This window comes from Mycteria americana, chromosome 8 (genome assembly GCF_035582795.1).
Source record: "Mycteria americana isolate JAX WOST 10 ecotype Jacksonville Zoo and Gardens chromosome 8, USCA_MyAme_1.0, whole genome shotgun sequence".
Lineage (NCBI taxonomy): Eukaryota > Metazoa > Chordata > Aves > Ciconiiformes > Ciconiidae > Mycteria > Mycteria americana.
The window spans coordinates 6,585,938-6,612,211 of NC_134372.1; the positions used below are offsets into that span (position 1 = coordinate 6,585,938).

Consider the following 26,274-nt stretch of genomic DNA (forward strand, 5'->3'; position numbering starts at 1 on the left):
TGTGCCAGTATAGGGTGTTGGGTTTTTTTAATATATATTCCAGTACCTGTAGTTTAGATACTACATTAAATGCACATTTATGGCAATTTTTTATTGGCCAAGGAGGCAACTTTATGACCATGAAACAGCATATGTAAAAATACAGACACAGCTTCTATTTTCACATGCAAGAAGTTTCTTCCCACATTCATCTGCCTCAGTGGAAGGTAAAATACAAAGGTTTAACCAACAGTGGGTGTGAACTACAGTAGGAGCTACAATCAGAGATTATGCTGCTGTATTAGTACGTGTCTGGCAAAACACTGACAAACAGTCACCAAATTAAATTATCCTGTACTCATGTGCTTCAGAAAGATGGTGTTACAGAGCAAGCTAGCCAAACCTGACACATTATTTTGAAACACAGCTGCTGGATAAGGAAAAGTAAGGTGTGCCTACCTGGGAGGCCTGTGTGACACAGAAAGAACTAACCCAAGAAACAGAGGAAAGAACTCTGATATCAGGATTTAGGCAAGACTGGGGGAGAACACTGTCTCTACTACTTGTATTAAGAGTACTGCAGTGTTGTACCTGTGTTCAGACCTGAGATGAGGAGTCATCAAGTTAGGGGGAAAAAAAAAAAAAAAAAAACAAACACCACAAAACCAAACAAACAAAAGAAACCCCAAACACAAAACAAGAAAAATTATATCATCTTTTAATTGCATTGTAATTTCATTGTACACTCTTCAAGCAGAAATATCACTTGAAAGACATCCAGTTCCCTTACTTTGTAGCACTGTACATGTTATGCAAATAAGAGCTGGGGTGGCATACAAAACAAAATGTTGCTCTGACTTTTCAAATAATTAGTTGAAGGAAGCAGAAATTTAAAACATAGCTGGGAATTTACAGCCACAGAAGAGCTTTGCAAATGACTGGTTAAATACAAAACAGATGCAAAGGGGGGAAGGGAAGCTGGGGAGGAAGAAGGACAACAAATTTCCAGTTTGAGGCTGAAGTAAGAAAAAAACCCCTAACAACTGTACATAAGGGTCAAGGTGCTCAGTATTTACATTCTGAGCATTACCAATGCTACAGATAAGCAACATACTAAAAAAATAACTTAAAAAAAGCTATACAAATGTAGTTATAAATACTATATCTTTAAAACTAGTTAAGTAGTGTAGGCTAAAAAAAATGTTCACAGTTACTCTGAAGAGAGCTGTATATATATATATATTGCACAGTAGAAAAGTTCATTCAGTATACCATGTGTAAACAATTTTTATCTTCTTTGGCAATTTCAGGACTTAGAGGAATATTTGCTGTGAGTAAAAGCACTTGGGTACAAGGCACATCAAAAGCTTTTAAAGCTGCAAGATAAATCCTTCTGACACTTTCCAGCTAGCACTGTCATTCTCTTTAGAAAAACGTGTACCTATCAATTCAGAACAACACATTTCTACAAGTAGAACTCAGAGGTCTGGTGACAAAAACATCAGCTGTTCTTGGCTGTTATTCTACAGTAACAGACTTGGCCAAATTTCTTGGAAAGTCCACCTAGAATGAAGAGACAGACTTTCAGTATATGACAGAATAATACTGACATTCTGCATTTGACAGTTCATTTAGTGTGCTTTTTTTAGACTTCCTAATGAGTTCTGCTTTATTCTAGACACATTAACACACACAAGAGACTATAGATCTGCAGATGACTCTGTTGAATGCAGCCTTGCTTCCAAAACCCTCCCAACAAATACATATTTGTTTTGCAGAGGGTACCTTTCCAAAGCAGCGTCATTATCAAACTGACACACCTAGCCAGCGTCAACAAACTAAGCTGTACAAAGCACTGAGCTATCCTAAGTTAAAGTGCAATATCACATTTTAAGATTTAGTTTTCTGAAAAAGTCTTATCTGCACTCTTAACTAATCAAACTAAACAAATTATAGAAGGATACCAATTTAAAAAATACAAAGCTGAAGAATCAGCACTGAAACGCCGCCTCTACTACCACAGTCACTATAAGCTCCACTAACTATTATCATAGTTCTTTGTTAGATATGCCATATAACTGAGTCTCTTAATTTACACTAGTAGGAGGAAGTTCAGAACTGCAGTAACTGGAGTGCTAAATATAGAAAGCACTTACATCGTATCCTCTGAGAACAGCCAGGTGGAATGAAAGCAACTGGAGAGGAATAACACTCAAGACTCCTTGAAGGCAGTCAACTGTATGAGGCAGCTCAATGGTTTTGTAGGCAAATTTTGAGCTTTCTGTGTCTTCTTTAGAACACAGAATGATTGGACGACCCTGAAAATAAAATTTTGCAGTGTTAAGTAAAGAGCTGGCTTACAACTGCTTTGAAATACTGGCTCACAGCATGCCTGTAGTATGTTTGAAGACACTTAGGTAGCTAACGAAGACAATGCCAGTCTCACATAATGACTTTTGTCATTCACTGTTTTGTGAGACTTGAATGTTTTCACCCTGTAGAGTTTCAACATTATTCCATTTGCTTCAAAACAAACAAAACACCCAAACAAACAACCCACATGCAATCAGTTTTCACTACTGGTGTTAACCTTTAATGACAACCGACAATGCAGATATAGCATCTTATTTATAACTTAATAATTGGGGGGGGGGGGGGGGGGGGAAGACACCAATACATCCTTTTTCTGAGGCAGTCAGCAGCAATACAACGTGCACAATCTCCTTCCCTATGACATCGTAGTTAAACAGCTTACCTGTCGAGCAGTGACCTGTTGCAGAGCATTCTGGCACTTGGTGAAACAAGGATCCTTCATTATCACCATGATAACAGGCATTTGTTTATCTATTAGGGCCAACGGCCCATGTTTCAGCTCACCAGCCAGGATACCTTCAGAGTGCATATAGGTGATTTCTTTTATTTTCTAAAAAAAGCGAATACCATCAAGTTACTAGTAAATCAGCTGAGAAATAAAAGCCACAAGAAGCAAAACACCAAGGCTGTATATCTGCCACTTAAATACAGACGTAGGGTATCAAGTTTATATTTTCAAAGATCACTTAACAGTGAAAACAGACAAGCTTGTCTGCTGGGATTTCTAGCAGGCTGCTGGTGGAAGCAGAGCTTGCCCGTGCACATGCATTTGCAGATAAAGAAATAGAGTAATCAACAGGAACTTTAAGCACCAAACACCCAGCACAACCTTGGCTAATGCAGTCTATCTTTAACATTTCAAACTTCCGAGAGATGGATATGCATCCATTCCCCCAGAATGTTCATAACATAATTTATGCGTTTCCTGCATAAGCATCTCATCTGAACATCAGCACATTGTATTTTTCTGATGTTATTTTCAAATGGGTCAGCATTTTAAATTGTTTGTTTGTTTTTTTTTTAAAAAAAATAGACTCATTAAACACGCATTTGTTATGTGAAAGAAACAAGAAACTGATATCATATCCAGGTTCACCTTATGTATGTGTTCAATCCAACAGGACTAAATGCTCTCAGTTATAGATAGCAGTTTTACTGCAGCAGAATTAAGTTGTAATGAAACATTAGAAATAAACTATGTTGCAGAAGCCACAAAAGCTCATTTTAAATAACATCCAACAATACTGAGAGGTTCCTACCAGAGCTCCTTCCAGACAAGTGGCATAATTATATCCACGACCCATAACCAGCAATGATCTTTGTTTGTACAGTTCAAGAGCCAAATCATGTATCTTCTCATCCAAGGACAAGACTTCTTTAATCATCTCTATTGGGGCACACAAAAAGCACATATAAAAAACTTTTTTAATTGCAAAAAATAGTTTGCTTGGAGTAGGATGTTCTAATGATCTGTTAGAACAAATAACACTTAATATCATTCAACTATTAACTTTGCATCTTTGACTGCAGTTTAAGGATATCTTCCTCCAGCCTTATTTACAGTAACAAATTTAAAACAACCATTAGTTTAAGCAGTCTCGTACATCCCATTTGTATTTCTAAAGGAAGTTGTGAACATCAGTTTTAAAGTCACCTTGAATTAGTTTCCTTTTATCTACCCTGATTTAAAGTGAAAGGCTTTAAAAATTTCAAATTATCAATTGAGGTGATCAAGTAGTATTTCTCATATAAAACTACCTTATTGTAATTAGAAGACCCAACCCATGAAAATTCTGATCTTCCTGCCAAGTTTCTTGGAAGGGCACTTGTAAAATTGGCCATTAGTGCAGAAACTAATAGTCCATTTTTCTTATATTGTCTACCTTTCAGGAGGAGGGGGAGAGTGAAACTTAAATAAGAAAGAAACATCCCCGAGTAGTATTTTATACTGCCCATTAAACAACATCCTCTATCCCTCCTCAAACCCAAAATATCAATATACCTGGCAATGATTTTAGTCCACTAATGATTTCCTGTCTCCTTTTCTGCAAGGAAATTCTGTCTTCAGACATCATTAGGCCAAACATTACAAGAGACACGAATTGGCTGGTGTAAGCCTGCAGACAAAACAAAACATTTAGCAGCTAAGTCTGCAGAGAGTTAGTATGATCTCAGTTTGAAGTGCTACAATTAAAATGTTAATTGTATTCCACAGGGGTGAAACGTGAAAGTCAAACACGGAACAGCAATTACCTTTGTACTTGCCACACCTATCTCAGGTCCTGCATTGATATGTACACCACAGTCAGTCTCCCTCGATATTGAGCTTCCAACTGTGTTTGTGATGCCAACTGTTAGAGCACGACGTTCTTTACAATACCTCAAGGCCATAAGCGTATCTGCAGTTTCACCTGGAAAACATTTACATCTTGACTTCAGGTTGACAGAGGATAGTAATGATTCCTGAAAAGCATAAAATTCTACACAAGCGTGTTCTAAATACCTGCATCCACACTTACACAACGCAAAATGCAACTGAAAACAATCTTTCAGCACTCACTCATTGTCTATATATTTGAATCAAGTCTGAGAGAAACTTTAATTAAAGACAAATTCGGCCCATTAGCTATCATCCTCCTTTGCAACGTACAGAAAGTAATAAATCATTGGCTTTTTAAAATTTTTCTACGGTTTTCACTCAACTGAAGACAAACAGTAAATGCAGCTCACCTGACTGACTTATAAAAAAGCACACATCATCTCTGAATACAGGTGTGTTTCTATCCAGAAAGTCACTAGCAAGTTCCACCATCACTGGTAATTCAGTTAACTCTTCCAATACTTGTCGAGTCTGTATTCAAGCAGCACACAATGTTTGTTAATATTGCCACCCATAAAAGTCTTGACATCTTAGGAGTCAGAGATAATCTAAATGGATTCTTATTACAAAAATTGATAATTACAGCTCACCAGAGCTTTAAAAACCAAGGTGAAAAAAGTTAATTTCTAGCATGGTAGGTAACAGCATTGGAGCATTACTAAAGAATGTAGCACAAAAGAAAAACTAAATAAAAGGGCGAGACACCTTAATGAAAGGCAAAGTTTGAGATATAGAAGAAAAAGCAGATGAAGAGCTGTTATCTAAAAACCCAGCAACTAGGAGTTATATATGCATTTCAGCGAAGGCTGAACATACAGCTACTGCGGCGTGGTAACTGGTCCCACAGCCAATAATGATCAGTCTTCGGCATCTTCTGATTTCTTTCAAATGATCCTTCAGCCCTCCCAGCAAAACTGTAAACAAACAAATAAAAAAGCATATGTCAATGGTGTATTTTATTTTCCAGTTAATATGTTCAAAATTTGCAGGCTTAGTGCAGCTTGAATGCCTGTTCTGAGTTACCTGTGCTGCTCTCGAAATTCACCCTGCCTCTCATCGTATTGACAACTGATTCCGGTTGTTCAAAAATTTCCTTTTGCATGAATGCACTGAAGTTACCTGTTTAGAAAAACATTACATGGTAATGCTTAGGTTTGTTATTTGAAGTCTATTACAGTTACAAAGAGAAGACTTTTAAGATGACCTGTGGTAGCAAGCTAATTTAAGCTGACTGTTAGATTAAACAAAAGCTTAGGAATAGGTGAGAAGAAATGAGGGATTGGTAGTTTGCTCTGTTTGGTTGGTTTCATTTCCCAACACTGACAGGGTAACTGAATTCCTTTTTAAGGAAACTTCTGCATTCCACTTCAGTTCTTACTTTACAGTCAAAGTTTGCCAACAACTACAACAACATGTTAACATTAATTATATTTTCACGAAATGTTGAGATGAATAGAAGTAGCTAGGACTTTTCCAAGGCTAAAAATGGGTAGGGTCCCATAGCGCCCATCTTTCCTTGGTCTTAAAGCTTGGAATTGTCAGCTCCCAATACAAACAGCCTAAATAGCAGGTCATTTTCACAACAAATTGGATGTTTTCTGCCTTATCTATACAAAGTCAGTAACTATCCATCTTTGATGACACTTGTTTACAGATGTTTCAACCGACCCTTCATGATTTGCTGCAATTCCATCTGCAAGGTTTGGATGGCCCGGGAAGGATCATCACTAGCTGAACGCTCGAGACGGTGAATTGAAAGCTTCCCATCAGTTACTGCTGCAATGTCATCATCTTCTAAGAAAATTACTCTGTTGGTGTGCTCAATGATAGCACTACAGAAAAAACAGAAGCAAGACAAACCTGACATGTCAGTTACGAGTTGGTAGCAACACCCCTCAAAGCAATTAAATACACCACACAGCACTTCTAGTCCCCCTTCTATCTTCCTTTTGGACATAACTACAGATAGAGCCATCTTAAAGGAAATGGCTCCATCTACTGCTCCTCCTGCACTCTCACAGGAACCCAGAGCAGAAGGCTCTGGAACCACTGCATCTCGCATCAGCAAGTTCCTGCTGATCTGATCTTGCCTTCCAGGGTCTCTGATGGACCCCCAAGGTCAGGATCTTGCTTCTGAGAGAGACAAACGTGTACCTGATGTCCAGGTTCCTGCTAAGCTTGGAACGCCACCGCTATTTCCTCCTCTGATAGCTGGATTAAAGTGCCAAAACCCAGACTAACCTATAGTCTGCCCAAATACTCAGCTGATAGTTTCTATCTGTACCCAACTTACCTTCCTACGCTGGATTTATTTTACATAGAGGTTAGTAATTGGCAGATATTTACAGTTCAAATCCTGATGCCAAGCCTCCACATTTTTCAAGTACCTTAGCCTGTGGGCTTTATGAAGTTACCTGGATTAGAAGTTACCCTATCAGAAAACAATTGTACAGCAGCAAGATAGTGTAAGATTTTCAGAACTATCTCACTTCTAAACAAAACCAATATTCTGAGAAGCATTTTAAGTGCTTTTACTACCTTGCATCTGAAGCAAAGAAAAATTCTACTGCCTTATCCCCAACAGCATGAAGGCAGGTAGAGCTGTCCAGTCTTTTCATTCTTGAATTGCATATGTTCTTCACATTCTCAATGTTGCCTATTAAAGAAATGGGACACTTTAAATGCAAAAACTATCTGTTCAAGTTAGAGATTACAGATTATACAAGTTCAAGGTATCACAGTTACACAAGTACTTTGCAGGGATGGGACTTTAACATGAACTACACATTCAGTAGTACAAAAATAGAATATCCTCAGCTAAGAAGCTATTTGGGGCATCAGCTGATACTTTTATAGTACAAAGACCAATTAACCTAATTTCTAATCATAAAGTAACAATAATTTTATCTCTTAAAAATAATGTAATTGGATTTATCAACTTACATGTTCTATATAAAACAGGAATCTGTTCAGTGGAGAGCTTGTACTTGCTCCTAACGCCAATGAGCAAAGGACTCCCTCTCCTACAAAGGAAAAACATGCAACTTTATAAACAGAAAGGTGCCTACAAAGAAGTCAAAGGACATCTGTGAAATTGAAAGACAATATCCTACCTAGCTTCCTACATAGGAAGATCCTCCTCAACCCTGATCCTAAAGCCATTACATGGCAGGAGTTATATAAACTTGGTTTGTGTGTTTCTGTAAGATTTGCCAATTATTATTATATGAATAAGCACTATATGCCATAGGGATTTCCCCCCCCCCCATGAACTACACCCAGGCAGAGGAAAATGTATATGAACTAGTTGTTTTCCTTCCAGTAATCACAAAACAGCTTAGCACAGGCACCAATTTGAATACCGCTTTTAAACAAAGCTTACTCTGCCTCTGAAGTGAGCCAGCAATAAGCTTCAGCGCTCTTTACTAGTGAAATACTGTTTCACCCTTTAGCCTTTTAAACTCAGAAATGTCAACTGCACCTCTGAAACTGTAGAATATTAAGATCATTTTTTAATTATATGGGTTACGTGCCATATTGAAGAGCTTATTAAAAAAAAAACCTCACAGAAATAAAAGAGTAATTCAACCCCCCACACCTCAGATTACAAGTTTAGCTTCTCTTAGTCCCCTCACTCCTAAAAACCGAAACCTGAACCACATATAGAATAGTTCATTTCACAAGATGTTCTCCAGTTAGAGTGATGGTACAGCTGGCTTTTTCACAACTTTAATATAGTCCTATTTTAGACCACAGAAGCAATGGGCTTGTTGGTTGTAGTATAAACCAGCCTTTATTCCCACTGCTACTTCACTTGCTACTTTAGTATCTTTACATTTCCTGAAAGTTGTTTTCTAAGTCATAGATAAAAGTAGAACTTATACAGAAAAAACTCATAAAAGCTATGACGGCTATAGAACACTATTTGCATAACCTATTAGTATGATGGCTTTTTAGGCAACCTGAACATACTTCTCTCAGTCTTTATTCAATGTGAAATAAAATTGAACCATATCCTTTCCCTCCCCTTTTTGATATAGGAGAAATTAGCACACTGTTAATAGAACTTTAGAAACAGAAGATACGTTGAGCTTCTTTACTGACACACTGTAACAGATAAAAGACAGACTATGGGAATGAGTTTGTCAGTGGTACATTCTTCTGAGTGTGTCATTTGGACAATCTCCAACCGAAAGTATATTTGCATGAAGCAAGAAAACATCGTCTGATTACTTTTCACTACCCTTTGCATCCTCAAAAAGTGAGTAGTCACATCTAATGCATTAAACAAAATCAAGTTAAAGATTATAGAGAATGAACACAAGCCTCTGGTAATTCTGTGACGTGCAGTCAGTACAGCTCAAATTAAGTTATATTTAATAGTCAGTTGAAGAGATGCTCAGCAGAGCTTTACTGCACTTCACAAGGATTCCATTAGTGCAGCTATCCACCTTCTGAGTTTTGGTTAAGCAAGCACTTTAAACATCAGTATTGTAGGGTTTTTTGTTTTGTTTTTTTAACCTAAAAGCACATTAATTATGTATAAAATGGACTTTTACTAACCTGGTAGCAACAGCTTCACCTGGGTAATGGATGCTCTTGAAAACCAATGCAAAAGCACCTTCCTGGAAACCACATAAACAGAAGAGAAAAAAAAAAAAAAAATCCTAAATAACTTATCTCAATCAGTTGCATCTCATTAAACTGGGGCCCCTCTTCCTGAGGAGGCTGTGAAGGAAAGCTCTTTACTACTATCAGGAATCTCTTCCTGGAGGGCAGACTGCACCTTTAAAGGAATTGCTCACGGAGCAGAACAAGCTAACATGTACCTAACAGTGCAACAGCTGAAAGATCAGGAAGTGAGCACTTAGCCTCTCCTTATAAATAAAAACAATACCTTCCAATGCAAGGGTTAAGAAAATCTCCGAGATGTTACTCATAATCAACATGAAGACTGTTAGACATTTACTTTTAGTAACACTTTTAATAAGAACGTGCATGTAGCTGCATTTTATCATGCATTTTCAGCTAAAATTTTGGAGTTACTCTTCTAGTTTAAGCAGCAAATTCTCACTAACATATTTCAAAAAAAACCCGCCACCAAAAAAGAAGAAAAAACCAAAATCCACGACAAGAACAAAAACAGGAACACACAATCAACCACTCTATAGTATTAACGCAGCTTGCAACCTTGAGGAGTATTCCAAAAGCAGGAGCAAAAGCCCCCTCCACCTTGCAAACAGAAGAGAGATGGTAACATTCACTCCTCTTGCAGGGACTCCAGTCTGAGACTGCTCTGCTCTTCTTCTGCGGTCGGGTAAAGTCACCCTTCCTCTCAACTAGGTGGCTGCACCACTATTCCCTCTTGACCCATACAGGCCTTTACTTCATGTGTATTCCAGCCCTGCTCTAGGGGAATCCTACAGAGCTGCTTTAGAGAGGAGAAAGGGGAGGTGAAAAAAAGTGTAAGAAACTGCAGGAAGGGGAGGGAAAACATCTGCCCAGAGACTAGGGAGGAAACAAAGCAAGCTTTCTCCAAGTTTGCAATGCATCTACCAAAGTTTTTAAGCGTTCACATACTAAGTAACAGTAGATTCCCACTTCACAGTTTGGGAACCAGCGACGCCATGAATCAGTACAGCTTGTTAGATCTATTTCCAAATATGGGAGCCAAGGCATACTATTAGACAAACTTGAATCACAGCAGTGTTTTAACATGATCAGAACAGTCTTTAAGAACACACTGCCCTTTATGAGAGATTTCAACTCCCAGAGGCTCCTGCAATTTTTTTTTAATCAAGCTAGTTAATTAAAAAAACTGTCATAACCTCTTGCTTAAAAAAAAAAAAAGCCAAACAACAAAAAAACCCCACTGCTAATGAAATTTAAAAATTTACCATTGAAAAGCTTTTGAAGTTTCCAAAATTTTCATCTAATTTCTTGGTCTATTAAGCAGTGTTTAGAGGCCAAAAAGCGTTATTTGCAGCACATTCTAAGGACTCCTGCAGAGGATCTAAATGCATAAATGCAGAATACTAAGGAACCCCACAAATAACTTATACTGTAGTACAGGAAAAAAGGAACATCCCACTTACCAACTGTTGAATAACTCTTTCCACCAAGGCTGAAAAACTGGTGTCCTCACTCTCTCTGTTGTCATACATGTATTTGATCAATTTGGGGATTGTTTCTGTATCTGTTTCAGATTCAAATTCATAGCCTTTGCTCTCCTGAAGTAACATACAGAAGAGTAAAAAGTGTTTTCATCCTCAGGCAAGAAACACTGAAGAGCCTTTCAGCTGTCTCCCACCAGAAACTGTGCAGTAAGACAGACTGCTTGGAGCACTACACTGGACTAGTGGATATATATCACTAGAGACAAAATATAAAGGCTTATCCTGTCATACCTTACTCTTTCAGAAATACTGTAATAAGACATGTAGTAAGACTTGCTTAGCATCTGTCAAGCAATAAGAGACAGGAGGGAGCCCACTCCATACACCCTCTCAAACAATTTGAGCGAAAATTGCTACTCTACTCCTAAGTACTTTGCATTTAGGATTACAAGAACATATTGCACTTCACCAGCTCCTGTGTACCTTTATTAGGCAGACTCCTTCACACTACTATTTTATAGATGGTATCAAGAAACTTTAATTCAGATTGCAACAAAGTCATGAAAGATCTAACAGCAGTTGGTGGGGCATTTACTTTCTAGTTGTAGAATCAAGTTGCCACAGACTCACCAGAAATTTTCTCAGGTCCTTATAATTTGTGATGATTCCATTATGGATTACAACGAATTCTAAAAGGAAAAAGATACATATGCATCAGTAACGGAAAATTAAGATATTTAACTTGGAACACAAAATTAGAAGGGAAAAAAGCTTAGAAGTACACTAGAAACTACCTGCTATAGCTTTCAGACCTACAGTTTATCATAACATGGACAACAGAAAGCAGAAGGTTACAAATTCTGAAGGCATACAAAGGTTGTTCCAAATCAAGACAGTTTTAAACTACACGCCGTAGAATAGCACCAAGCCATCTCAAGTGAAAAACGATATGAAATCTCCCTTTTCCAGCCCAGACGATATTGATGCACTTACATTTTCAGTCTTACCTTTTAAAACAAGAATGTTGTCCTTTGACTAACTTGCATCAATTTTCAGAAAACAGACCTCATTAATCTGTTACAGTGTTACTTTAGTCTCAGAAGAGGCTATTTTATTGTAAAACTGTCTAACCTAGGTAGAATAGCAACAGCTTAGCCCTAGTATACAAAATAGATACCATAATGCTAGTAAGAAGAGAGTACATATGTACTATGTGGCTTCAACCATTTCAGATTCATACAGAGTGCTGCAGAGATTACATACCATTCCTCTTATCTGATCTCTGAGGGTGACTGTTTATTGCACTTGGTACTCCATGGGTCGCCCAGCGAGTATGAGCAATTCCAAAATGTGTTTCAAAATCTGCTTTTGAATCCAGGTCGTCTTGTTCTATACACAAGAAATTCAGTTTACTGAATATTTAAAGTTGCATCTCTCTTTCACACACACAACTAGTAAAACACTAGAAGAATTCCTACAGACAAAAATCTAAAAGTTATCTTCTGGCTTTCTTTTAAACCATTTGCTTTCTTGACATTACACTTCAGATAGTTCAAGCTACTGTGATTAAAACTTTGTTTGCCAAGACTCGAGCATTTTCAGCCAATACTAACAGCTAAGCTAACAGACCACATTACTACAAATTATAATGTAAACGTATTAAAACACAACTTCAGTTCTTCACAGATGGAAGTACTGCATAAAGCAGATTGTGATGACAGCCAGATGCTTAAATGCTCGTAAATTCTGTCAGAGTCCATGTTCCGACATTTCAGCTACCAAGCACAGAAATCATCTGAGTAAACCACCAAGGGAGCCCAGGTTTTGAACAAAGAAGCAACCAAAGAGGGGAGAGTGGACTGATAATTTCACTGCACTATACCTAAAGATCAACAATTTAACTGCCATTGGATTACGCAATGCAGTCACTTATTTCTGGTACAAAATCATAACTGTAATTTCATGGTCTGACTTTCTGCTGAGATGCAGATATTATCTGACTGGGAGGCCAAAGTAAAGGGATAATTTTTAAGACACCTACTGTACAACTCTTCTTCCAGGGCCTTTACTTTTCCTCTTTTCTTAACTAGTTTGATGAACCGTTCTTTATCTTCATTATTATTTCCATCGATTGCCACTCCTACAGTACAGGACACAGTCACGAGTGTTATTTAAAGCATGAAATACACTGGATGAATAAAAGGCTGAGAAAATACAGACAAGCACACACTAGTGTAACAATTCTTTTAAAATTATCCTGCAATGGGATATACTTGAAGTCTGTCTCTAGAGCTGTATATGTTCAAATCAAACTAGATGAAGTCTATATCCACTGCATAGATGAAAATATACATGAGCCATTTCAAATTTTGCTTGAGGACAGACTGATATATTTTGCTCAATGAAATCAGTCAACTCAAATTTAAAGAAAGTTTAGTCTTCTTCATCCTTTCGCTGGGACTACACACACAAAAAAAAGGCTGAGGCACAAACTACATGACCCTGTATGGAAGTCTTCCTCACACCATGTTTGCTTTGCTTATGTGTACTAAACCTCAACCACCATCTGATTACAGAGCTAAACACCAAATTTAAAGTCCTGAGAAAAGCTGAAGAAGAAAATCCAATAATCAAGGCAATTAGTTCTGATCTTTCAATCTGCAGGACAAAAAAAAAAAAAAAAAAATCCAACACACAGAAGTTGAAAGCACCCGAAAAGTCACCTAGGTAGCTGCTGGCTGCTAAAATTAATTTGTTGAGTTAGTTTACATACCTGCAGAGTCATACCCTCTGTATTCCAGTCTCTGTAATCCTTTTATCAGGGTTTCAAATATTTCCTTCAGAGTCCGAGGCACTCTGTAGTTTAGATAAGCAAAAATTCCTGTTTAAAGAGAAAAAGGGAAGGGGGAAAAAAAGAAGCAAAGATTTTTTTTTTAGAGTTTGTATCCCTTCAAACCCAATTTAAAACCCTTTAAAACTAGCATCACAGAGAGGGAGGTGGGGTCCCCCTAGAATCATTTAGTACAATTCTTCCTACTGGGTTTTTAAATGGAAAGAGTTCAAATACAATAGGAATCAGGACCCTCATTTTCACCACACAAACACAGACGCCTTCCTGGCCAGTTTCGCTCTCCTCATGTTACCCACCAAGAGTTAAACAGTTGAGAGAGCTTAAAAAAAATTCTGCTTTTCATGAAAACCGCAGCTGAAAATGGGAACATTGTGATCTATTTCATATCCAGATCTAAAACTAGACATTCAAAGAAGGAATATATTCACCAGTACTAACACAAGGAGACTTTTGTAATCAAAGTCATGGCCTTAAATACCCACGGGTAGGTACTAGGCACGACATCTATTTCTGAAAGACTCCAGATTAATCCCGTATACAACCGTCACTTCAGCAGGAAGAGACTAGAGAAGAAAACATAAAGAAAGGGCAGAAGTCAAAAGGATAGGACAACAAAGGAAAGAAACAGAAGATACAAAAACAGGGTCACCCAAAAAACAAGCATTCACTCTTTGCGCTGCCTCAAGACAATGCTGCCTGCCAAACCCAACTCAACAGAGACATAAGATCCGTTTGCTTGCCCTGTGTTATTCAGGTCAACTCTTACAGAGGCATCATAGGAAAGACGTGAACTCACTCCTTGCCTACTCGGCAAACAGAGCCTGGAAGAGTCTGCAAGTCTGATCCCTCTTCTCTTGAGGAGATCAGTCATCAACCAAGAAGTAGCTTTTTTAGTTTTGGGGATGGCGCTCCCCCTCCACGCAAATTTTTTTTTGGAAGGCAAAAGTACACAAGTATTTTTTCATTAAAAGGAGTTTGGGGGATGTTGTTTTATCTTTAGAAAAGGTGTAATAAAAAGGTCACCTGCAAAGGAAAACACAACCATTCCTTTTCTCTGCCTACTGCTCTTCCTGGAACTTCTGCATTTATAAGGATAGATTAGGCCTTTTTATTGACTCCTGCAAATCTGTACCCCAATAAAACAGAAACGTCTAATTTCACTGTTTCAACAGTTTCTCCAAGCAGCAAGTCAGGACTGGAGACTACAGTTAGCAAAAACCAGACTTTAAAGAGCTCAACTGATAAGCAGTTCAGACAAGCAAGTGTTTTAAATAGAGAAAGCCTTTGTTTGAAATTTAACACCCTCTTCCCCTTCAATTAAGGCTTTTCAACTGTAAATGGCTGTAGTGAAGAAGCTGTTATAATGATACACCAATAAATCTCCCTTATAAATATTGTTGTGAATTCGGTTACTCCACTGGTTTTAAGCTATTAATACTGTTGATTTGACAGTGAGACTAAGAGACTATTACATTGGTCTCTGAATTTATCTTGGAAGGATTAAAGGGTGGAAAATGCTCTTCTGCTACAGAAGTGAGATTTATGAGAAGCCCAGCCTAATTATTTCTAGTGTCTAACATTAACAGAGATAGTAAGACAATAGTTGCATTTAAAGAGGTATTTGGGAATTTGAACAGCTAAATACTGTTTTTCATGGACGCTTTGAAAAATAATGCCTCCAGTTATATACAGTCACCTTAGATTGAAAGGTTGTTGATCATTTTTCCAGACAGATATTTACCGTTCTCTGGCACTAACCATGAACCTCAAGAGCAGCATTCTTCAATTTCTTCAATACAAATTTCTCAACATCATTCCAAAACATTGCTACACACCTCATTTCAGATCCAGCTCTACTTTCTAGGCCAGATTTCACAATGTATTTAAGACGCATCAGACTTGTATGTTCATGTGGCATCTTTGGCTACACAGAGCTCCAGGAAAAACCTTCCTTTGGGACCGTCCTTACAATGCTACCAGTGTGCTGAAATTGTTAAAAAGATCCTTGTTTCCAGGGAACTGTAGCTGTGCTTCCACACACATGAATTAGAAGACACAGAAGTCACCAGAGGCCATTTACAATGAAAGCAATAGCTGCAGCCTGACTTCTCAAGAAATACATTATAAACTCTTTCAGTTAAAGGAAATAAATCTTACTCTCAGCACTGTTTCTCTAGTACTTTTCTGTTTCATGATTTATCCACTTGCATATTTTCTTCCCTACTCAGTCATCATTTTGGCTAGATTTAAAGCACATTGCTCAACTCATGCAGAAACAACTTTTGATAAAGACTTCTTGTAGCTTAATTCCTTCTGGAAGCAAACCAATATGACTGAATCTTAGTTGAATCATACTCATAAGAGAGTTCTGTGATGCTTGCAAGTTACTTTATAATGGCCTCCCCAAGTTATTAGATGCAATTTCCAGAGCCGGCATCTCTCCTCCCCAATGAAGACTCAAGTACTGTCAAGCCAATGCAATACTGAAGTGATACGTATCAAGTAAGGTAATGTTTATTTGTCAGCACAACATAAGCAATGAAATACTTTGCTAAGTCATATATACAAACATAGAATCCAATGAAAGCATTTAAGAAGTGTTTTACTAGGGCATTGCTCTCTTGACCTGAATGCTAAATCAAGTTTATAACTTTCCAGAATTACAGAGTTTGCATAGAAGCATGAACTAGGTCAATCACGTATAGCTTACCTTTAGAATCAGATACTCAAAACAGAAACAGAAGGTTGTTAAAACATTACTAAAACCAGCTTTAATCAGGCGCAGGCACTGAAAGCAAGGCTCTCCCTTTACGTGCATATCAAGACTTCAGAGTTTCCCCTTTCCCTCTCAGGATTGCAAGCAGTGTCAAAAAGAGGAAAAGTTCCTTGAGTATTTTTTGGGGGGGGGAAATCCACAAGAACTCTTGCAATTGCAAGACTTCACCAAAATCAAGAAGGGGGCAGCCTATACTTGAAGTTTGAACAAAATTAATGATTTTTTTAAAAACATAAAGATGCCTCTACTAGGGCAAGCACAGGAAGTTACCTCTGAGAAAGTCCCAGTCTCAACTTCATATCCTGATGAAACTGATTTTGATTTAAAAAAGGTAGATCATCAGTTTAAGAGCAGCCTACCTGTTTTTTAAACCCTGCATACTTTTGCTATACTGTCTTCTTACATACGAGTGTGCTAACATCTCAACTTTGTTTCCTAAAGAGCATGTTTATGGCAGTATTTAATGACCTATGTATTTTCAAAACAGAAAACAATGGGTTTAAATCTTCATGTGCTACCTGAAATCAGCAAAAACATAACAGGACATATTTTCAACACTTAAATTTGGAAAGATATGCAAAAATAAGAACAAAAAAAGATGTAATTTAGAAACTGTTGGCTGCAACCTCAAGAACTCCTGCACTTCCTATAGCAGATCAGCATAGCAAGGAAAACATGGGACATCTTTCATGGTAACAAATGTCATGTAAAAGGTCTCAAAATGTTGATGGGAAGAAAACTAGCACTACTGCCACTGCACTTCACAAACTGCTGCTCTCTTTGCCATTTTATACTGAGTCAGTTACTCCACCCCAAACTAGATGTTTTACCAAACTCATTTAACACTGTTAACACCCTCATTTCCCAATCAATATACAGCCCAGATATGCTAAGTCTTTGATATACCATTACACATCTCACTGCTCAGTGCTTGCCAACAATACCTTGGGTTTGCTTAAGCATTGAGCCAAGTCTCTCACCTGAAGGGGTTTTGTTTAGAAGACACCGAGTTTGTTTCATTGATAGCGACCTGAGAGTCACCTAGGAACTTAAACAATATCACCTCGTGTTTCCATTCAAGTGAAAGACGCTCGCTAGACTCCTCGCTCTTTCTGAGGTTACAATTAAAGAGGACATGGAGGCAGGGAAAAAATATCTAGCTCAGAAAACACATTTCTGGGAGCTGTAACCACTCACTTTCAGCCTGCACCTCACAAAAGAGGTTTTGTTCATGATGGCGAAGAAGTACAAGCGCAAATTTTTCTGCTTTCAACAAAAGTATCCTTCCAGACCTGAGAGAAGGTTTCAGTGAAGGAATAGGTAAAGTTTCACTAAAATTTCCTCCGTAACTAAAATACATTGCATCAGCAGCTTCTGAACCCACACTTTGATTTTAATCTGATCCAAAGCATATCTAAGCAATTGTATAAATAATGTAGGTATTATCTTCACCATATCATCTTTATCAGATAAAGGAAGGTGAATAAGCTCACATCAGCTAAGAATTAAGCTCCTTCACAGCCTTTGTTTGAAAGCCACAAACTCTTCCTATCGCCACAGTTGGGAAGTGAGTCACAACTAATCCCTAGTCCTGGATTAGGAAAGCCAGAGCCAAGCGCATCAAGCAGCCTGTGGATCAGCCAAAGCAGTGATGCACTGAGGCATCTGGACCAGGAGCAAAGGTGAACAACGCAGCCGAGACACCCCCGGAGCAGCCGGGCGATGGGAAAGGGACCTTTCCCGACCACAGGACCTAGGGACAAGCCGCCGGACACGGAGGACGCAGAGAGGCGAAGCTGTGGAGAACAGAAAGGAAGGAGGGGAAGGACGGAGGAGCTTTACCTTTACCTGCCATCACCGCAAAAGCCGGTCATTCCCCCCTCCCACCCCAAAAAATGGATGCAGCGGAGCCAGTCCCGAACGAACCCGCTGCCGGGGGGCAGCCACGGCGGGTTTCCGCAGCCCCGGGACCCGCTGTCACTGCGGGGCAGCCCCACACCCGTCAGTTCAGGGACAAAGCAGCTCTTGTCCCGCACCCCGGCAGAAGCGGCGACGGGACCCGGGCACAGCCCGCTTCGTCCGCGGGCACCTCGCTCCTACCAGCGACCCCCAGCGCGCCCGGCGGAGGCTCCCAGCTCCGTCGCGCCCGGAGGGCGAAGGGCTCTGGCGGGCCCGGGCTGCCCGCGGCCCCTGACGGCCGGCGCGGGGCGGCAGCCGCGGCCCCGTCACTCACCGCACATGGTCGCAGCGCACGGTCCTTCCGGCTGACAGGAAACACGGCTCCCGCCCGACGGCCTCGCTCAGGGACTGCCGCCTCCCCGGCCGCCCCGCTCTTATAGTGCGGCCGGGTCGGCCCCTGCCTCCCCTGCTCATTGGCCGGGGAGCGGGCGCTGGAGGCCGGTCCGCCCGGGGCCCCGAGCGGCCGCACGGCGGGGGCTGAGACCCGGCGCGGAGGCGGCCCGGGGGCGGGGAGCGCGGCGGTTCGCGCCTTGCCCCCAGCCCAGCCCTAGCCCCGGCGGCCGGGCACGCCTGCCCGGCTCGACTCTTGCAGGGGCCGCTGAGGGCTGTGGCGAGTGGCGGGGTCTCCCGGGCTCCGCACACGGAGAAGCCCGGACGGGAGGCCAAGCAGTCCGTCCTGTCAGGGCAACATGGCCGGGCCTGAGGCGAAGGGGAGGGCAGCCCCTCTCCAAGCTTGGCAGGGGAAGGTGTCCCCCGTTTTACAGCCTTTTCGGCCACCAGCATTTAGAAACGGACACTCGGCAGCCAATTTCATCCGCACAGGCAGGACTGAGAGCACCTGCGTTCGTGCTGAGCTGAACGAGGGCCAAAGGCGAGGGCCATCGGCCTCTGCCTGAGGGAGAGCCTTTCCCTGCAGTAGCAGACTGAACTCCTGGTCAGTCTGTGTGGTCTTTTCCATTTACTTGTATCTCTGTATGGTGCGAAGGATGATGGGTGACCAAATGGAGGTCCCTTCCAACTCCAGCACTTCTGTGATTATAGCTGGGTTATAAAACTGCTTTTAAATTACCCTTTTTGGACTGCTGGTTGAGTGGCTGCTACAATTTCTGAGAATTAATAGCCTGTTGCTAGATTCATACTAGAATACACAGCCCAAGTTCTTATATTAGCAATGACTATTAATTATTTTAGGTTTTACATATACAAAAAAAGAAAGAAATAGCAAACTGGAGAAAATTCCCTCCAAGAATTTTTCCCTAGGAAGGATCGCCTCAAAGAGTTTTTCTTGCTTCAAAACATGCAAGTTGAGAGACCAAAAGCAGCCATTGTGCATTACAAATCATCAGCCTCCTCATCGAGGCGCCTGTGCCTTCTGCAATTTTTATATATTACTCTCCAAAAAAATACTTAAACTCTTGAGAAGAGCTGAGCGCTCCCATCACCATCACTAATTTTAACAAAATGGGACAGAGTTATTTCCTATCAAGGCTCTCAAGAATATTTGGGCTGCCAGCTTGATCTGGATTTCTCTCTGATTTCTTCCTGCGCTGGTAATGGTGGCCGCTGTTAACCAGGAGTCACTCCAGTCAAGCTGAATTTCACTGTCAGAAAAAACAAATGTAAGGGGCTGACCTTGCGGGCATTTGAAAGAGGGCAGGCTGTGCATGGCATAGTGCCCGTGTGCTTCAGGACAGGACACAGCTACGTAGGAAAGGCCAGCCTCCCTCTGCATCCCTCTCAGCTCCACAGTTTTGAAGTTTTGAGTTTTGAAGAGTTTTGAAGATAATCAGCAAGTGCCTTTGAAGTGAAGACAGCAACACCTTTCTTCTGCTGAGAAGTTCAAAGGAGAGGAAAATATGTTTGTTATATTGATGGTTCTCTCAGGGAAGGTGTCAACTAGCTGTTCACCTAGAATCTGTCTAGGACTAAGGAGTTGCTGTTTTCAGTTTAAAAGTATGTAACAGTAATTAACAGCTTTTCATTTGAGAACAGGGGAGAGTTAATCCTCATTCGTCGCTGTCAGACAGCTGGCTGTGAAATGCTAAAAATTATGTGTGTTAGGAGGAGTTACGCATAAATGTGAATAAACGTCATACCTATGATTGAGAATTAAGTAACCATGATTTAATTCAGTGACAGCTTTTCAGAAGAATTGTCGTGATGAGCATGTATAACGTAAAACCAACCCGGCTAATTAACTAGATTTGAAATACTTGAAAAACAAAGGCACATTTAATAATAATTAATCCAAAGCATTATGTTTTAAACAGCATCAAGTGGTTTCCTGAGTTTTTCATGTACATTCCTCATAACAGGAGCTGCAAATAAATTAATAGGAAGTGTCAGGGAGAAAAAGAAACGTTTTGAAGAGTCCGTAGATTTTCCAAGTACGCCAGCTTTTGGTGCTGGATTAATTTTCTCAGCCTGTTGTGTGGTCCTTCAGGTCAAGAGTGAGAAATGCTTACAGAGCAATACAGATATCTGTATACCTGCCCTCCCTCTCCCCATTTCTGGGGATCAGGACCATTCACTCGGTATTTTTCATAAATACAGGATTCTCACAGATTACGTGGGGTTGGAGGGAGCAAGGCTAGCTACTTAAAATAGCTGGGGAAAGCGTGTCCATGTAAGAAGTAAAAAAGCTTAAATTCCAAAGATACAGAAAGCATTAAAAGAAATCCTTAATTCTTTCCAGTATACACCAAATTATGGCTTCACTGAAAGTGTTTGAACAAGGAGCTGATTGTAAAATCAAAAAGGTACCGCATCTACTCCATATGGCTCATACAGCTAAATCACACCACAGGAACGGCCACAGCATCACCTCTGACTTCCCCACTAAAGGAAAGCCTTACGCTCCTTCCCCGGAGCCCTCCTGGCAGCAGCCACCCTCCGAGTACAATAATTCGGCACTTCCCAAGCTGCACTGGCTCACTCAACACCACAGAGCAGGGTGAAGTGCAACTTCCACACTCCTCTGGTTAATTTTATTTCTAAGCATATGAACCTGGCTTGCCATTTTGGTATGAACAATTTCATTCCATTCTTCTCTTGATTTGTTTTCACAGCTTTACTACTTCAAGGATTTAAACTGGCCTTTGAAAGGAACACCTTTGAAGCTAGAAAATAGTTTTGCTGCTGGCTGCCCTCCGGTTTGCCCTTTAGATGGTTCTCTGGCAAAAAGCTACTGATTTTGCAAATCAAAACCTGATGTTTTCCAGAACACATACCTGCACTCTCCACAAAGCAAGGCAAGGGGATGATAAACAACAGCCCAATTTTCTCCACCCTGTCACCCCCCAACATTGCTTCTGCCACCGCTGCCCAGCAAGAAGCTGCTACATCAGCAACTGGAAGGAGCTGGAGGGAAGCGAGGTGCTGGGAGCACGAGTTGCTTCCATGCAGCTCCGGTTATCGGCATTTCTAGGCTAAAAGAAAACAAATGGCCTCAGCCCCTGCCAGCCCTAGCCCCGGCGGCCGGGCACGCCTGCCCGGCTCGACTCTTGCAGGGGCCGCTGAGGGCTGTGGCGAGTGGCGGGGTCTCCCGGGCTCCGCACACGGAGAAGCCCGGACGGGAGGCCAAGCAGTCCGTCCTGTCAGGGCAACATGGCCGGGCCTGAGGCGAAGGGGAGGGCAGCCCCTCTCCAAGCTTGGCAGGGGAAGGTGTCCCCCGTTTTACAGCCTTTTCGGCCACCAGCATTTAGAAACGGACACTCGGCAGCCAATTTCATCCGCACAGGCAGGACTGAGAGCACCTGCGTTCGTGCTGAGCTGAACGAGGGCCAAAGGCGAGGGCCATCGGCCTCTGCCTGAGGGAGAGCCTTTCCCTGCAGTAGCAGACTGAACTCCTGGTCAGTCTGTGTGGTCTTTTCCATTTACTTGGCAAGAAAGAAACTGCAGATCGGCTCCAGGAGCCTCCTCCAGCCTCTTCTTCCCGGGCTGGGCTCTCTTCTGGGGGTAGACACAGCGTGGGTGAGGAAGGCCGCAGGCCCTGGCCCGGCCAGCATCGTCTGCAGGGCACACCTCAGCGCAAGTTCAGTCCTGCAGACGTGACCCGTGCAGCAGGCTTGAGCTTTATCTTCTTCTAAAGAAACTTGTGGTCTCTTATCTCAGGGAGTCTCCTCTGAGCAAAGGGAACAGTGATTTTTAAAGTAAGTGCCTTGCAGCGCACTTGGGACTGCAAGCATTCACGGAAGTAGCTCAAGACGCTATTTGAACAAACATGAATTTTTAAAATTACGTAAAGTTTCATGATGATTTAGCCTGCTTATAGTTTCTTCTTCCTTATTAAAAAGTACAAAAATATTTCATAGAGATGATCCATACATAGAGTTATTGAAACTCAAGTGCAAGGCATCTTATTTAAGCTAGTACATAAAGGCTCATTTTCGCTTGCATTTCTTTTCGTAGTTCATTTTTTACATAAAGTAGTGGATCCTTCAAACTTTTGTCACTTTTTCTCTTGACAGAGAAGTTGAATGAAGGATAAAGATTGGAACATCAACGTTTCAACTACAAAAAACTTGTTTTCTTGGTAAATTCTTGTGCCACTTTAAGAAAGGGAAACTATGTCTCAATTTTAAGGCAAAAACCTAGATTTAAAGTATTTTCAAGTCATAAAGAAAATAGTGTTAGAAATTCTGCTTTAAATTAGTTTCTAAGAAGGAATAAATTAAGTGTATTTTTTACTGCGTGTGTGAAACAGCTATGCACACCATGGTCCATAAAAACCAGTTTTGTTTTCCTTCCCCCCATCTCCCAGAGTAAGACCAAACAGGCCCATGATTTGTCAGGGCTGTTGTCCCAGCGCTGTCACTGATCTGCCGTGTGACATCAGGCAAGTCATTTTGACACTCCATTCCAGTTTGTCTTGTCTGTTTAGGTTACTTTGCTCCTCCTCTGAAGCAATCTCTGATCTTGTTTCCTGCAGTCCAGCCCAAACAAAGGGGGAAGTTCCTAATCTCAGCTATGCATGTTAAGTAGCATTGCTATTTATATTAAATTATACACAATAAAGATAAACTTTTTTTTGCTCCATGTGCAACCTGCATTTTAACTAATAAGTGGTGCAGACAGTAGGAAAGAAGCACTTTCTTTTTTAGTATCTCTGCAACACTAATTGCCAAAGATCACAAGTCAGAGCCCAAAATTTCACTCATGCAAGACATTTCATGTTTCCATGTGACATTCCCAGGGAGAAAACTAAACAAAAATGAGACTCAACTGCAAGTATGAACTGCATTAATTAGTGGTTAACGTGTCACTTTGATAACTTATCAGTCAACACTCCCCAGACTCATCTGTCTAATGCCATTTGGCTTTTTCATGACTTTTTAGACGTGTATTAGAGAATACACTAATTGTATTTACCGGTGGGTTTATTTGGCTTGAAGGAACAGATTTTACAGCACTCAGATGAGATGACCCAACTGATCCCATCTCACCTTAAAACTTGTTAAAGTCAAAAAGCCAAAATATGCGAAACCATCATCTACCATATACACCACAAGCGTAATATAGCAATTCCGCTGTACTCTGGAAAAGTGCTTTTCTTAGGAGACCATTAAAAAAAACCCCAAATAGATAGCACTTTTGATGAAGAGTTTGTAAATTGAAGGTTGCCATTTTCATGCTATGAGAGACAGGCATGTGAGAAGCAACAAGGAGATCAACTGATGCAACTTCCCATGAAAGTCTGAACACAAATCTGAGTGATACTCTAGGGATCAGGAAATTTTGCCCAGCTGCTACTTTTTTCCTGTTTTCACACAAGTGATCAAAAATAGAGGTAGGAAATAGTAGGGTACAGTATGGAGAATACTGTATCACTGTTTTAGCATCAGGTAATAAGGAAGTCGCCTGGGGCACCATTAGGCAAAAGCAAAGAGTAATGAAAATCATTCAGGATGTGGTTGGAAAGAACAGGGATTTATGCTTAGGCTCTCTCTGAGCCTAATACAGGTACTAGGTTGTTAAAACATTCATTATCTGCCCTGAAAAGCAGCCAGCAGCATTTTAAGGACAGATATTTCAAATCTGCATTTGCATATTCAAGAGATTCAGATACATATCTAAATACCTTGTTCTGTTCCATGCTCCACACCAAAGGGGACTGAATTTCCTACTGAGGAGTTTCAGTAAATTCGGTTGTCCCAGGGAGTAAAAAGACCAAAACACTCTCATTAGTAAACAGGGGCAGAAAAAGTAGTAGTGGTTGTGAACTGCAGAAAGGAAGAAATGTGATAAATACCAGGAAAAAATTAGGAGGAGCAGTTACGCAATAGAACAGGCTGCAAAAGCTGGTTTATGGCCCTTTCACTGGTGACACTGCTGGAGTAGACCCTGTCCTGTGAGGCATCGCGAAAGTGAATGATGTGTGTATGGTGCGAAGGATGATGGGTGACCAAATGGAGGTCCCTTCCAACTCCAGCACTTCTGTGATTATAGCTGGGTTATAAAACTGCTTTTAAATTACCCTTTTTGGACTGCTGGTTGAGCGGCTGCTACAATTTCTGAGAATTAATAGCCTGTTGCTAGATTCATACTAGAATACACAGCCCAAGTTCTTATATTAGCAATGACAATTCATTATTTTAGGTTTTACATATACAAAAAAAGAAAGAAATAGCAAACTGGAGAAAATTCCCTCCAAGAATTCTTCCCTAGGAAGGATCGCCTCAAAGAGTTTTTCTTGCTTCAAAACACGCAAGTTGAGAGACCAAAAGCAGCCATTGTGCATTACAAATCATCAGCCTCCTCATCGAGGCGCCTGTGCCTTCTGCAATTTTTATATATTACTCTCCAAAAAAATACTTAAACTGTTGAGAAAAGCTGCATGCTCTCATCACAAATCCAAATTTCTAAAAGCAGCCCGTGTAACAAGATGCATCTGGCTTTACCTCACACATTCAAATCTCCTGTCCCTATCACTTCCTTCTGCAATCAAGATAGGCATCAAAAGGTTACCTACTGGGAACTTAAACACTAACCCTCTTCCCCTTTTTCTCCCATTTGTGATTAAAATAAATAAATGTGGGGAGCCAGATTCAAGATACAGCTGTAATTTTGGGGACTGGTGTATTTAACATTGCAGCTGCTGTGGTACTATTTATTTTAAAAGAGGCTGAAAGTACCTCATGCCCAAACACCACTAAACGCCCACAGGTGACCAGAGATTCCCCAGCCTTAATAAATACATTAACAGTTATGATAGCTCTGCGATTCTATTGTTTAGCACCTGATAGATGACTGAAGGAAACTCATCTCACAGGTGGGTTATTTTCAGTCCTGGAGTCACAGCTATTGCACTGATATCTGCTCTTGCCTACAGTTTCTATATTTTTCCTTTTCAAATGCTTGACACAAATCACAGCTACAGCTTCTTTAAGTTGTTTTTGTAACAGCTTATGATCTTGTTCTTTTGGCAGCTTATTCAAAGAAAAATAGCATAAACTATGCTTAAATAGAAGCATTCATTTTCTTTCACTGCCAGTTAATGACCTCTCTATATCTCTGTTTCTAGAGTTCTGGGGTTGTTAGATCTGCATAATCTACCAGTTGTCAAAATCAGGTTTGGGCACATTTGCATTGGTAGAAATAAAGACATTACACACAGGGGATTTCAAGATAACTTTTCTATCACCAGCCATATGCAAAACCAGCTTAGTTCTTGGGCAGTTCCTTTGTCCTAGGGATTAGGAAGCACCTAAGGAGAAATAACGCAGGTCATCAGTTTGTTCACTACATACATAGTATTGCTATAGGACAGGGTGATAGAGACCGCTGAGTATAGGTTACACGTTGATAAATGAACAGAACCAGAGTGCTGCACAACCTATGG

The 26,274-nt window shown here is 40.6% G+C and overlaps 1 protein-coding gene across 1 annotated transcript; it reads right to left on the reverse strand.

Annotated features, from left to right (window-relative positions):
* Nucleotides 1–686: 686 nt before the first annotated feature.
* GFPT2 (glutamine-fructose-6-phosphate transaminase 2) lies at nt 687–18,842 on the reverse strand. The gene is made up of 19 exons (XM_075509664.1): nt 18,709–18,842; nt 13,622–13,729; nt 12,890–12,988; nt 12,112–12,237; nt 11,479–11,537; nt 10,828–10,962; nt 9,296–9,357; nt 7,676–7,755; nt 7,271–7,388; nt 6,401–6,564; nt 5,756–5,851; nt 5,549–5,646; nt 5,083–5,203; nt 4,606–4,763; nt 4,355–4,469; nt 3,612–3,739; nt 2,735–2,902; nt 2,136–2,297; nt 687–1,542 (listed from the first exon to the last, which is right to left on the reverse strand). The coding sequence occupies exons 1-19, from the start codon at nt 18,713–18,715 to the stop codon at nt 1,498–1,500; spliced, it is 2,049 nt and encodes a 682-aa protein (XP_075365779.1). The 5' UTR covers nt 18,716–18,842; the 3' UTR covers nt 687–1,497.
* Between the last annotated feature and the right edge of the window lie 7,432 nt (nt 18,843–26,274).

Bases quoted from the DNA above. Each gene is read 5' to 3' on its own strand.
- GFPT2 (XM_075509664.1), bottom strand. The intron at 6,565-7,270 runs GTAGTAAAAGCA...TTTTTTCTGTAG, and splicing joins TTCTTTGCTTCAGATGCAAG to TGCTATCATTGAGCACACCA. The intron at 1,543-2,135 runs GTAAGTGCTTTC...TCTTCATTCTAG, and splicing joins CTGTTCTCAGAGGATACGAT to GTGGACTTTCCAAGAAATTT.